The 13,908-nt window shown below is 46.0% G+C and overlaps 1 protein-coding gene across 5 annotated transcripts in view; it reads right to left on the reverse strand.

Annotated features, from left to right (window-relative positions):
- Positions 1-2,267: 2,267 nt before the first annotated feature.
- Positions 2,268-13,908, reverse strand: part of SYBU (syntabulin) — a 72,258-nt gene continuing 60,617 nt past the window's right edge. For 3 of the 5 annotated variants that reach the window (XM_006753913.2, XM_015566236.1, XM_015566242.1), the window contains 3 exons: positions 7,937-8,140; positions 6,465-6,614; positions 2,272-4,100 (listed from right to left, as the gene is read on the reverse strand). In XM_006753913.2, the coding sequence (XP_006753976.1) occupies positions 2,999-4,100; positions 6,465-6,614; positions 7,937-8,140 (1,456 nt within the window). In that variant the 3' untranslated portion in view covers positions 2,272-2,998. Of the gene's footprint in view, positions 4,101-6,464; positions 6,615-7,936; positions 8,141-13,908 lie in introns of all 5 variants that reach the window. The other 2 variants (XM_006753912.2, XM_006753914.2) reach the window with 1 other exon arrangement.

The following is a 13,908-nucleotide window of genomic DNA, read 5'->3' on the forward strand; positions in this document are numbered from 1 at the left end:
GAGGCTGTTTTGTTGGGTCTTCATCCTCTATCTAAATGTGGAAGTGCCCCAGACTCAGTCTTTGGCCTTCTTCTTTACACTCTCCCTGGATTTCATCCATCCCATGGTTTTTTGTTTTGTTTGTTTGTTTTTTGTTTTTTATATTTTTATTGATCTTTTACAGAGAGGAGGGGATCAGGCTGTTTTGTTGGGTCTTCATCTTCTATCTAAATGTGGAAGTGCCCAAGACTCAGTCTTTGGCCTTCTTCTTTACACTTTCCCCGGATGATTTCATCCATCCCATGGTTTTAAATAGTAAATAAAGGCCGAAGAACCCCAATTATATAGCTCTAGCCCTGACAATTCCCATGATTTTCACATTCATATAAATATGCAATTTACTCACTTGACATTTCCACACAGGTGTTTAATAGACATCTCATATTTATTTTCCCAAACTTGTTTTTCTCTATCTCTTTATACTTTCAGTAAATGGTACCACCATTGACACAGGTGCTCAAGTTAAAAACCTGAGAATCATCCATCCTTAATTTCTCTCTTCCTTCAATCCTACCTCACCCCCTCCCTACATCTAATCTATCAGCAAATCACAACAGTTCTATCTTCAAAGCTCTATCTTCAGTTATTCAATGCAGTCTCTATATCCACCTCCAAATTGTCATAATTACTCACCTGGACTATTTACAATAGATCTCTAAATGGTCTCCCTGCTTCTGCTGCTCCTGCCTGCTTACAATGCAGCCAGAAAGAAGGGGGGCGGGTAAAGAGGAAAAAGGGGGGGTAGTCAGTGGGGGAGAGGAGAAGGGGGGGAGAGAGAAGGGAAGGAGAAAGAAACCAGTTTATATTATTGTTGTTTAAAGTCCATTAATATTTCTCGTTGCACTGGGAATAAATTCAACCCAACCCTACCATGATTTACAAGGCACCATATGAACTAGCCTCTTGTGCACTTCTCCAAACCCCTTCTCCTTCCCTCTGCTCTAGCCACTGGCCTCTTTGAAGCCCCTATAAAATGTTGAGCCCTTTTCTGACTCTTGGCCTTTGCATTTGTTCTTTTTGCAACATTTTATTTGCCATATTTTCATGTGACAGGCTCTTTTTCACCCATCAGCGCTAATTTTCCTTTCCTTCACCTTGTTTATTTCCTTGGAAGCCCTTACCACTATTTAAAATGATCTTGCTGACATATTTTATGTCTTTCACAGGCAGAATCTAAGACCTCTCAAGGAAGAAACAGTATCCTCCACCACTGAAGACCAAGCCAGTAAAGTGCCTAGCATGTGAGTACCCAATAAGAATTTGTTGGATAAATTATTTCATTTAACAGCTATTGCTAGAATCCCTACTGTCAAGTCGATGCTGAGAGTAACCAGGCTGAATGAAGTTAAAAAGCAAAATTTATAAATTTATTGTTGCATCTGTGAACAGAGGGCTGAGACAAGAATGTAATAAAATTTCTTAAACACTCACGTCTCTTGACCTGGCTCCTGTGGGCGTGGACCTAACACCTACTATGTGCCATATACTAAATTCTTGACATAATTTATGAACAAAACAGAACACAGATTCCTGCCCTCAGAGAGTTAATATTTTATTGGGGGATGGGCAATAACCAACGCATAGTAGATAAAAAATATAGTATTAAAGGTAAAAAGTTCTACATGGAAGAAGAGTTTCTGAATGAGAAGTTAGGATATTCTCCAGGTCGCTTCCCTTTGTGTGGTAAAGGGGAAAGGTATTTGCTTTGCTGACCCTTGAAATCTTGGCTTCAGAGATGAATTAGGACATTCTGAGCACGTCTTTGAGGCTCATCTCCCTCATCTGTAAAATAGAGTAATACCCACTTCCCAAGATTGATGTGAAGAAATGAATACAGATCAAATACTATCTCATCCTTCCCCAGCCACCTACCTTCACCCTATTATTCCAAGGGGAGGAGGGTGTATGGTCCTAGCATATTCTCCCTCTCTGCACCCTTAACATGCCTGGGAAAAAATCAACACAACATATTCTTTCTGAATAAATACGTGGAAAAACAAGTGTATGGGTAATTTAAAAACAAACCAACCACCAAAGCTACTTTTACTCAGAAACAATGTTGTTGTTTTTAAAAAGACAGGATAGGAAATTCTCACCTTTAATAATTATGTTTCCTCTTTCTAATTTCTTAAATTAATCCCATTTTTACAGACCACTATTGATAACCATGGAAGGATCTGCTACTCATTTAATCTTTTTTTATCTATTAAAATAAAACTGCAGAGATCATCATTTTATAGGAGGATAAAACATTTATTTAACTGGAAACACTAATCTTTATTTTCATCATGCCAAAGTATCTGGTTACAAACCATTTCCAATAAAACACTATATATAAGAAGCAAAAAATAAGTTAATACACTGTAAACTTACAGACAGTTTCATCAACAGATTTAAGAACAAACAAGCCATTTTTAGACTTTGGAGCTACATTTAGTAGAAAACAGCAAACACTCAAACCTTATCAACCCCAATGAAGACACTAAAGGATTAGTCAAGACTTCTTCAAACCAAGGGCGCACATACATGTTCATTTTTGGTTACAGTCCCTGCTATGCACAAGACCATCAGGAATGCTGCAACAATCACACATTGGAAAACAGCACGAAGCAAAGCAAGGAGATCGCATGCCGGCAGGACAGAAGCTGTCTGGAAAGTGCAAACTTTGCATTTTCTCTTCCTGAACCACCAGGGTAAGAACGGGCACCTCTGACGACACGCAGGGTCACGAGCATGCTTTCGACACCACACGGGTGGGGCTTTTGACTTGAACCAGGTCTCCGTGCCTTTGAAGATACCTCCGGGCCTCCATGGGGAACAGGCTCCCACTAAACATAGTGCAAATCAAATACCGAGGAGCAACACGACAGAACAGAGACCGCCCTGGGTCGACCTGCTGCTTCTCCACCTGGCACCACACCTCCTGGGACCCATGGGCACACGGAACCACCACTGCTCTCTAGGTCTGGACGTGGAAGGCGGTGCGGCGGAGCGAGGGCAGGGCAACCACGCAGCAGCCCCGGAGCAAGGCCCCGATGTTGTACACGGGATCCGTGCCCCCCCTCTGAGTACTGAACACCCACAGCACGGTGGGCACCACGGGGGCAGCCACGGCCAGGAGATCCACCAGGAAACTGCGGCTCCAGTACTGCCTCCCCACGACCCCCGGGGCCCGCGGGATGATGCCGTCCAGCCTTTCTTCTGTGCTACCTGCGAAATCCAGCTCTCTCATGAGGCGATCTGCAGGAGCTTGCACCTCCACCGTGGCGTCTGGGGTCTCCACGGGAGACAAAAGGATGGCTGAGTTTGGATTCTTTGGAGTTAAATCAACCATCAACGCGGAGATGGACTCCGGGAAGCTTTCTGTGGAATCAGCTGCGGACTCAGAAGGCGATGCTGAGCCCCAGGCACAGGGGTCCTGGAGCTGGAGCACGTACTGAATGAGCTCGGAGACCGCGGGGCTGTAGGGCACCACGTCGGTCTGCACAGCCCGCTCCACCACCACACGGCCCACCTCTGGCCCCACCTCCGTGGGGATGATCGCCAGGACCTTTGCCCCAGGGGTGCAGTGCAGCAGCTCCAGGTCGCCCGCCTGGGTGGCGGTGGCCGTCGCCAGCTCATCCAACAAATCTGAGCCATCCACCATGCTGTCTCCCACCAGCAGCTCACTGTCCACCCCTTCCTCTGTGACCTGCTCTTCCGCGGACAGCCCATCTGCCGTCCGGCCAACAGGGGTGTCTCGGGGGAAGCTTTTCTCCGGGGAATCGCAGAAGTCCAGACACAGCTCATCCCTCAGGGAGCCACTGTGCGCCAGCTCCATGCTCTGCAGGAGGGACTCCAGCTTCCTGTTCTGAATGTTGATGTCCACGAAGTATTTCTGAATGCCTTTGTCTTTATCGGCCAGGCTGCTCCTCATGGTCTCGATGACCTGTTTGAGCTGTTTGATCTCTTTCCTGGCCTCCTTAAGGGCCAACTGGGCCTCCACCCGGTGGCACTCTTCTTCAATCCAGTCTTCCCTCATCCGGGCCAGCTGGGACTTCAGCTCCACAATTTCTGTTTCCCTGCAGTGAGAAGAGGAGCAGACCCATGAGGCTGAGAAAAATGTCATCTCTGAGCCGGCTGACACACAGGCAAATGACCCAGCTCTTCCACTTGAAACACAGACTTTATTAAATCAGTTTTGACATTTTTTCTTTCCCAGGTTAATACCCATAAATAAGCCTACCCCCAACTGTAAAATAGCTAAAATAATTCTAGTACAGGGGTCCTCAAACTACGGCCCGCGGGCCACATGCAATACAAATATTGTATTTGTTCCCGTTTTGTTTTTTTACTTCAAAATAAGATATGTGCAGTGTGCATAGGAATTTGTTCATAGTTTTTTTTTTAAACTATAGTCCGGCCCTCCAACGGTCTGAGGGACAGTGAACTGGCCCCCTGTTTAAAAAGTTTGAGGGACCCCTGTTCTAGTAACTAGAATCAGAATAAAAAACACTCCTGTTGTTTTTTCCCCCTCTTTTTGGAGCATCACTACATGTCAGACACTGCATTAAGTATTTTACAAGCATTATACCTTATTTAATACTTAATATTTGAGCCCAGCTGGCGTGGCTCAGTGGTTGAGTGTCAACTTATGAACCAGGAGGTCATGGTTCGATTCCTGGTTAGGGCACATGCCCAAGTTGTGGTCATATTAGAGTCTCTCAGTTATCCTTTTATATACCTACTAGAGGCCTGGTGTACAAAATTTGTGCATGGGTCGGGTCCCTAGGCCTGGCCAGCGATCAGGGCTGACCGGGCTTTCCTTCATTCTGTGCCACATCCTGGTGGTCAGCGCAGGTTATAGTGAGCAATTGAACTTCGAGTCTCCCAGTCAAACACCCAAGGGGACACTTTGCATATTAGCCTTTTATATATACATAGGTAGTTTGTGGAAGGAAAGTCCATGTCACTTTTAAAAATATATACATATTGTTATTGATTTCAGAGAGGAAGGGAGAGGGAGAGAGAGAGAGAAACATCGATGATGAGAGAGAATGGTCATAGTGAGCAACTGAACTTCCAGTTTCCCAGTCAAACACCCAAGGGGACACTTTGCATATTAGCCTTTTATATATACATAGGTAGTTTGTGGAAGGAAAGTCCATGTCACTTTTAAAAATATATACATATTGTTATTGATTTCAGAGAGGAAGGGAGAGGGAGAGAGAGAGAGAAACATCGATGATGAGAGAGAATCACTGATTGGCTGCCTCCTGCATGCCCCACAATGGGGATGGAGCCCACAACCCAGGCATGTGCTCTGATCGAGAATCGAACTGAGACCTCCTGATTCATAGGTTGATGCTTAACTACTGAGCTACTCCAGCTGGGCCCATTTTACTTTCAATCACCTATCTAAGAAGGCAGAATTTCTCTCATCATATTCCAGTGATAATCTTTTTTTAAAAATTAAATCATAAAATGATACATGTTGCAAGGACTTTGTGGAAAATTGATTATTCTATCTTCTCTCAGGTAAGATGATATCAGATCCATCCTACACTGAAGAGAATCTAGCCTATGTTTTTAGATCCCTTAAAGGACTCTACTTCAAGATCTTTGTTGAAAATTTCTTCCTTACATGTAATGCCTTCCTATGTCCACACATTCTCAGGGATATGAATCTGAAGAGATGTTGTCAGTTTTGCTGATTTAAGCTTAGGCTTGAATATTCTCCCTCCCATGACTGCTCAAACCCTCTCATGGTTTCCTCAAATCATACTCCAAAGACTTCCAGAAAATAGGGTCTGACTCTGGGCAACCTTAACCTGGGTTCACAGCTACCCTGGTCGGAGCTCTGCCCATCCATCCTAAAATGTTCCAGGGAAAAACATCAAGCAGAGAATCTCATCTGCTCCAACTGTCAAAGGTCTCTTCTCTCCGAGATAAGATCTCTTAAGCATGGGCTGCTTTGTTTTGCTTTTTACCTCAACACTTGGCCAAGAATAATGAACCCCTTCCTTCAGCACAGAAATAGCTGGCAGGAATCACAGTGCACATAGCCATCCACTCTCTCACAGAAATAAACAGAGCCTACTAGGGGCTCCCTGTGTGTGACCCATTGGGCTGGAAGTATGGATTGTTGCTCTGAGTGTTCCTGCCATTTAAAAATAGTCAGGCACACACCCAACTCCTCCTGTCAAAGCTGCTCACACCCAGAGCAGGTAGGCAGTCCCCTCTAACCAAGGAGCGTCCCCTGAACTCCTGAAACACCAAATCTTCTGAGACTGAGTTATGAAATATGACAGAAATGAAATCACATTTCTTCTTTTCCACTTTTCTACAGTGTAGTTTCATATTTCATTTTACAGAAAAAAAAAAAACAACACAAAACAAAAACAACAACTGTCCTAAACCACCCTGAGGGAGGAACTGGGACTCACCTCTCGTGGAGTCGGCGCTCAGATTCCTTCAGCTTGGTCTTCAGGTGTCTCACCGTCACCTCTTTCTGCTGCAGAGGAGTCAAATACTGCTCTGGATTTGGGGGCTTCACCCCATGATTCTCACCGCAGGACATGTACCTTCCAGACCGCCTGAAACAGCCCAAGCATCGGAATGTTACCTTCAGTAGAAAAAGGCCGAGTAAGGCAGAGAAAAGAGCTTGAGAAGAAGTGGCGGCCGTGTGTTGAGACCTTACTCAGCCTCAGTGACGTGGGACCTCACCATGAGGGGATGGCAATATACCGGCCAGGCTGAGGATGTTCAGTACGTGCAATATCAGGGGAGGGTGTGGGGAGGGTGACGGGAAAGAGGGAGGATTTTCTCTGGCTTCTGAGTGATCTCAGGCAAAATAATACACAATGGTCCGGGGCTTGCCTGCCAGTGCAGAGTAGCAGGCTGTTGTGTTAAAGGACAATGAGTGAGGGCAAGCGGGAGGGAAGGAAGGGGGCGAGATGACCTAACTTTCCACACAATGTGCCTTCAACATCCTGATTGTTAGGCGTTGAATTCAAATTGTTCCGAAACCAGTCCCTGGAGTGAGTGTGCTGATTCGGTGGGCAGTTTCCTCCTCCTGACGGGAATGTACGAGGTTGAGTGTGTTTGGTAAGAGAGGTGCCTGCTGTTCTACAAACCACCCAGAGCTGGAATCCAGGCCCCTGCCAGGCTGTACGAGAGCTGACTGATGAGAACAGACGCCCAGAGGAAGGGGCTGACGGAGGACCGCTGGCAGCTTCTTCCCTGACTCTGGACCCAGCCCAAGCCACTGCCCTCGCCCTGTTCCCCCTGAGCCTGCACTCCATCCAAGAGGGCCTGAGTCCAGCTCCCAGCCCTCTGTTCCTCCTGTCCTGGCCCTTTTGGATGTGCAGTTTCCTTCTTTCTGCCTCCCCACCCCCATCCCTCAAGGACTAACTCATTCCTTGTTTGACCTTCAGATCTCATTTCAATTTCACTTTCTCAGCGATCCCTTCAGAGTGGGACCCCTGGCCACCTTTTACATACACATCTACTTGCAGAATAATCTTAATGAGTTGTCATGAGATGAGTCAGGTCTTTCTTCTCCTCTGGGTGGTACACACAGGGCCCATCTCTGTTGCTCGCTGCTCTATTCTCAGCACATCACACAGTACCTGGCACAACGTGGTACTCAACACATAACTGGTATCTAAATGAACACATGAACGATTCCATTTTCCTCCCTACCCACTCACCACTTGGATTGCTGAAACTTAAGAGAGATTGTGGCTGGCATTCTTTCCGCAGCAGCCCTTAAACAATGAGCTGAGTGTGGGAAAGAGAAGTGTCTTGTTGCAGAATAAGACAGCGGATCAAGAGTTGCGTAACTATTTTTTAAAGAAAACTTACCTAGTTCCTGGATGAACTAGGAACCGTGAATTGAAAGACGATTAGTACTCACCTCATGATTGGGCTACAGTCACTTCCTTTGTAGGAGCCAGAGTTGCTACTACTTGGGGAAGAAGGCGCATAGCTGGGATGGATGTTGACAGGGCTCAGCTGATTCCTGCACAGCATGGACAGAAGGTCCTTCTCGCGTGGGGACGGTGGGCTGTTGCCAGACTTGTGCGATGAAGCTCCATTACTCCGCCCGTGGGGACCTCGGCTGAGGGAAGAGCATGAAAAAAAACCACGTTAAGCCCTAACTGGTTTGGCTCAGTGGATAGAGCGTCAGCCTGCGGACTCAAGGGTCCCAGGTTCGATTCCGGTCAAAGGCATGTACCTTGGTTGCGGGCACATACCCTGTGGGGAGTGTGCAGGAGGCAGCTGATCAATGTCTCTCTCATCGATGTTTCTAACTCCCTCTCCCTTCCTCTCTGTAAAAAATCAATAAAATATATTTTTTAAAAAATGTTAAAACCCTCGAGGGTATTGGTGGCCACCGCTAATGCTTTACTCCTTAGAGCTAGTTACTACTAAGGAAATCCAACTGACAGAGTTAGAAAGAGGCGATGTAATTATTGGTGCAAACTGCCCTTGTGAGCAGCCTTCTTTCCACCTGCCTGATACTGTCTCTCCTTGTGCCACTGGCACCGGCAACCTCTCCCTCTGCTGTTGTTTCAAATGGTTTCTGACCACAAAGCTTGTTTTGGATTCAACCCAGCTGCCTGCTCGGAACACAAACCATGTAAATATTGATTTGGTTTAGGTTCATTCTGGAGGCAGTTTTGAAGATGTGGTGTTTGCTCCAGGACACCTGTTTCAGCTGCAGGTGGGTTCAGACGACTGTGTTGGCTCATTTGGAGAATGGGGAAGCAGGGGACTGTCCATAAAGAAGGAGGAGAAAATAGAAAAATAAACACAGCCCACATACATGCAGCAGGTCTATAATTTTAACCACCTATTCTTTCCCCTTCTCTTTCCATCCCCAATAACTTAGCACAACCTTTATCATTTAACTGCTGAAATGTTGTAACAGCCCCCACTTCGCTCCCTGGCCTCTTGTCTTGACCCCTCGGGCAAGGAGGCTGGTCCTGCAGCTGGAGTGGCCTTTCCAAAATGGAATTTGAATATCACTGGCCTCCCCCAAGCCATTCGCTGGCTCCCCCACCTCCAGAATAAAGGCCAAACTCCTTAGCATGTCCGCAAGGTCCAATCCCACCACCCTGTCCCACCCATCCTCTGCCACGCCCCGCTCCGCCCTCTATCCCAGCATTCCAAACGACTTACAGTTTCCTGACAATCCTCGCTCTCCAACACCTTTATATTTTTAAGCTTCTAATGTTCTCTGCCTAGAATATTCTCCTTCTGCTCCCTACCCTAAGCCTCTGGGGTACCTCCCACTTCGATACTGATGGGCACCTACTCCAAGCAGCCTTCTCTGCATTCTTCCTTCCCAAGGCCGGTGCAGGTGCCATTCCTTGTTGCTCTCTAATACTCTGCAAACTTCCAATGTGAAACGAACCACAGTGCATCACAACTCCAACCCTCCTTTCCCGGGGGATGAGGGCACGCTGTGGGCAGAAACACAGACTGGCCTTTCCTATCCCGCGGCTGCCTGGCACACACTAGGTCAGCGGTTCTCAACCTGTGGGTCGCGACCCCTTTGGGGGTCGAACAACCCTTTCACAGGGGTCGCCTAAGACCATCGTTAAACACATATATCATTACATATTGTTTTTGTGATTAATCACTATGCTTTAATTATGTTCAACTTGTAACAATGAAATCGGGGGTCACCACAACATGAGGAGCTGTATTAAAGGGTCGCGGCATTAGGAAGGTTGAGAACCACTGCACTAGGTGCTCCCTGATGACTGGTGACTGAATACACTGGGTTTACGTCCTGGCACTGCCATGTAGTAGGAACTTAACCTACGGGATATATGATAACTTCTCCTGTCCTCCTCACAGAGTTGATATGAAAAATCAAAGGATGCATGTGAGGGCATTTGGTAAGCTTTCAGGGCAACTGAACTATAGGGTGTCATTGTAGAAGAAACTTGTTTCCACTTCCCTGTTAATCTGGTTCCAGGGGAGCATTTTGAAAAGAGTGTTGGAACAGGAGGACGCAGAGCAGTCAGTCCTGCTTTCTGACGATCCCCCGCTTGCCATTTTAATCACCGCCGTGTCCAACCGACACATCTCAATGAGAAACGTGTGTGAACGGGAATGTGAGCGTGCACGTGGGTGCACTTGGCTCCCAACCCACAATTATTTAAAATCAAACACAATGTCAACTAGCTGTCAACCCATAAATCACACACAAAGGAGGCATCGCCACGTTGGAAAGTTAAAAGGTTCTTTCCTTTTGAAATCATGCAAATGGACTCGGTCTCCTCTTCCTGAAAAGGGGGCGCTTTATGGAGAACAGATGGGCTGATGGCTTTGTGACAAACCAACTTGAGCAGCCTGGGGGTGGGAGGGCCTCGGGAGTAGCTGCAGAGAACATGCACCCTGGCTTGGATTTGTCCCTTCCAGGCCTGGCACCAACTGGCCTGACCGCTTCTTACTGTGGCTGTGAGGAGTTTGGAGGATTAGCCATTACAAGTCAGGGCAGACAGGAAGGAACTCGCCCTAATTGTGACCTGGGGAATCCTCTTGAGTCAACCTTCACCACGGGCCTCCTGTGACTCCAGCCCTGTTCCTGGTGCTTTATCAGCACGGTTTCATGTAACTGACCGTCATGCTGGATGTAAAGCTGGTACAGAGGTTCTCTCCTCGTGTGTTCAGTGAAATACTCCGTGCAGTACTCAGTAAGTAACTGAGGCTCAGAGAGAGAAAAACAAACAAAACCCACAAACAAACAAAAAAACTGGCTCAAGAACACAGAGCTGAAGGGGAATGAAGTCCAGGTCTTTTCACGCTGCAGAAATGCCTCCTACTTTACCCAAGTGGAATATACTGTTTTGAGCTTGTACACAGGTACATTAGGGACTGGCTATGTATGTGGTCGTTACCTGAAGAATTTGCCACTGCCTTCTTCAGTGTAGTATGTGACTAAGACACACATTCAATTAGATGGGGATTTTGTAAGAACTCATCTGCTCCACAGACGAAAGCAAAAACTCTTAAGCTATTAAACATGACTGAAGTACAATCAAGCCTTCAAATATAATCACATGCATTTCAGGAAATGAATGACTAGACTGTAACAGCTAACTTTTTTTTAAGAGAAAGTACATACTTAAAAATGTCTCTTCTGTTCCTTACATTTAGTTTAATCCAAAGTCATCATGGATGATGATAAAACATTTGGAAGGAGAAGCAGGGATTCCATATTGGTCGTGGCTGTGAATAGGCAAACCCAATGCTACCCCTCCTCAGCCCACCTAACCTCCCTGGTTTAGTGAACAAGAATGAAGTCCACAGGGGAGGCATAGAACTCTGCTGACCCCACCCCATGCCTGCAAACATGAGTAGGAAAAATGGAAAGTGAGAGACGGAGACGTGAATATGGAAACCTCTGGAGGGGCCCTGGTGAATTTCTATTCCCCAGCTGTTATCCTTTCCTTCAGGAACCATTCTTATCAACACCATCATCATCATCATCATCACCATGATCATTGTTATGGGCTGAATTGTGTGTCCCCCCGAATCCATAGGTTGAGGCCCTAACCACCAGTACCTAAGAATGTGACCATGTGTGAAAAACAGGGCTTTTAAAATGAAATGAAGCCCTAACTGGTTTGGCTCAGTGGATAGAGCATCGGCCTGTGGACTGAAAGGTCCCAGGTTCGATTCCGGTCACGGGTATCTACCGTGGTTGCGGGCACATCCCCAGTAGGAGGTGTGCAGGAGGCAGCTGATCGATGTTTCTAACTCTATCCCTCTCCCTTTCTCTCTATAAAAAATCAATAAAATATATTTTTTTAAAAATGAAATGAAGTTGAAATGAGGCTGTTAGGGTAGGCTCTAGTCCAATTTGACGGATGTCCTTATACGAAGAGGGAAATTTAACACAGACAGGTACAGAGAAAACTGTGAAGAGATGGACAAGACGGCCATCTACAAGCTAAGGAGAGAGACCTCAGAAGAAGCCAAACCTGCCGACACCTCGATCTCATACTAATCGCCTCCAAAATTGTGAGAACGTAAATTTCTATTGTTTAAGCCCCTTGCCCTGCGGCATTTTGTCATGGCAGCCCTAGCAAATTGGAATGATCTTCATCACCACAATCAGCACCACCACCATCAGCAACAGCAGCAGGAGGTAGATGCCATTACTACCCCATTTTCCAGGAGAGGAAACTGAGGCTCAGGGCTCTGGGTCCTGCACCTAATAAACAGTGGAGGCTGAACTCAGGTCTGACTCCAACTCCCAAGCCCTTCTTTTCTTCTCGCTTCCATCTGCCTCTGATCAGACAGGGTTTTAGTTTAAGGAAGAGAATGCCTCAGATACATCAGCAGAGTTGGCCTTCTATAAGAGATCATTGGCAAATCTCTTAATGTGTTGTTTTTAAAATCACCTATCAAAACTATTCTCCCCAACTCCACCTGTCCCTCATTCCTCTTACCCTACCTTTGCCAATGTTCCTGCCATGCTTCCTCCCAGGAGCTAATTCTCCACAGAGAAAATTCCTTTCTGACAGGAGGAATGAGCCAATTAAATAGATCACAAGCTATTACAGAATTTGGCATGGATACTGGACCACTTACAGGAGTTGCCCTCAATGTGTGGATCACAAAGACTATGTGAAATGCTGAGCTATTCCATCATAGAAATCTACTCATGGTGCTCTGTGCCTGGGTCAGATTTTAAAAAAAGTGAGAGCCCGGACTGGTGTGGCTCAGTTAGTGGGAGTGTTGTCCTGTACACTGAAAGGTTACAGGTTCGATTCCCAATCAGGGCACATACCTACCTGTGTTGCAGGTTTGATTCCCCAGTCACTGTTTTCTCTCTCTTCTCTCCTCTCTCTCTCTTCCTCTCTCTCTCTCTCTCTTCTGTCCTCCTTCCCTCCCTTTCTTTTTCTCTAAGACCAATAAGCATGTCCTGGGGTCAGGATTTTAAAAAAAAAGTGATGATAATGGATAGAACGTTTCCAGCTTCAATTTTCCATTTATTAAACATACATCTGATTTGCACATAGTTAGATTTAGCTATTTTATGTTTATCATATCAGTTTTTAACCACTTAGAGATATCATGGATTCCAGACTAGCATATTTTCTCTAAATCACTCAGCATTACTGGCATTACCTTGGAATTTAACCACAAATACAAATTCCTTTGAAAGGCTTAACAAATTTGGCTTCTTCAGGACATTTGTTTTTCCTTTTGCCCATCTACTCTTTGATACCTGTACAATGGGTATGGGCTAATTTTTTGAATGGGTTAGATAAATGGGTTATTTTCAGAGCAAGCCACATCTGACTTATACGGAGAACGTTTCTATGCACTGTCCTGTGATCTCAGAGGCACTTTATTTCCAAAACAGATGGTGTTTGGGAACAGAATGACTGCTTTTTCATGTGGACTTCGCTCTTTTGTTACAGGTTTGTCTGGCTTCAGCTTTGTTTTCAATAAACTCTACACTGTGCGTCTCAGGTCCCTCTGTAAACATCAGCCCAAGCTGCGGCTTCCCCAAGAGGAATGGAACTATTCGCTTGCTGACTCCTGGAAATGCAAGGTTTTAGAAATGGGACAGCTTTCTTCCAGGAAGAGACCTTAAAACATCGTGTAGTCCAACCTCTTTTGTACACATTTGCACACTGTGGCCCAGGAGAGCCAAGTGACGTCCCCAAAGTCCAGAGACAAATCACCCCCAAGTGCCTTGTGGCTCATCCATCGCTTTGTTCAGGTCTCTGCTCGGAGCTCACCTCATCGCCGAGGTCTCCCAGACCCCCCCTCTCTGAAACACACCACACACCCCATTACTCTCCCATAGCCTTTCCCTGCATGTTTTAAAAGTAATTATATCATTTATGCATTTAT

This window comes from Myotis davidii, unplaced genomic scaffold (genome assembly GCF_000327345.1).
Source record: "Myotis davidii unplaced genomic scaffold, ASM32734v1 scaffold1012, whole genome shotgun sequence".
NCBI classification, from domain to species: Eukaryota; Metazoa; Chordata; class Mammalia; order Chiroptera; family Vespertilionidae; genus Myotis; species Myotis davidii.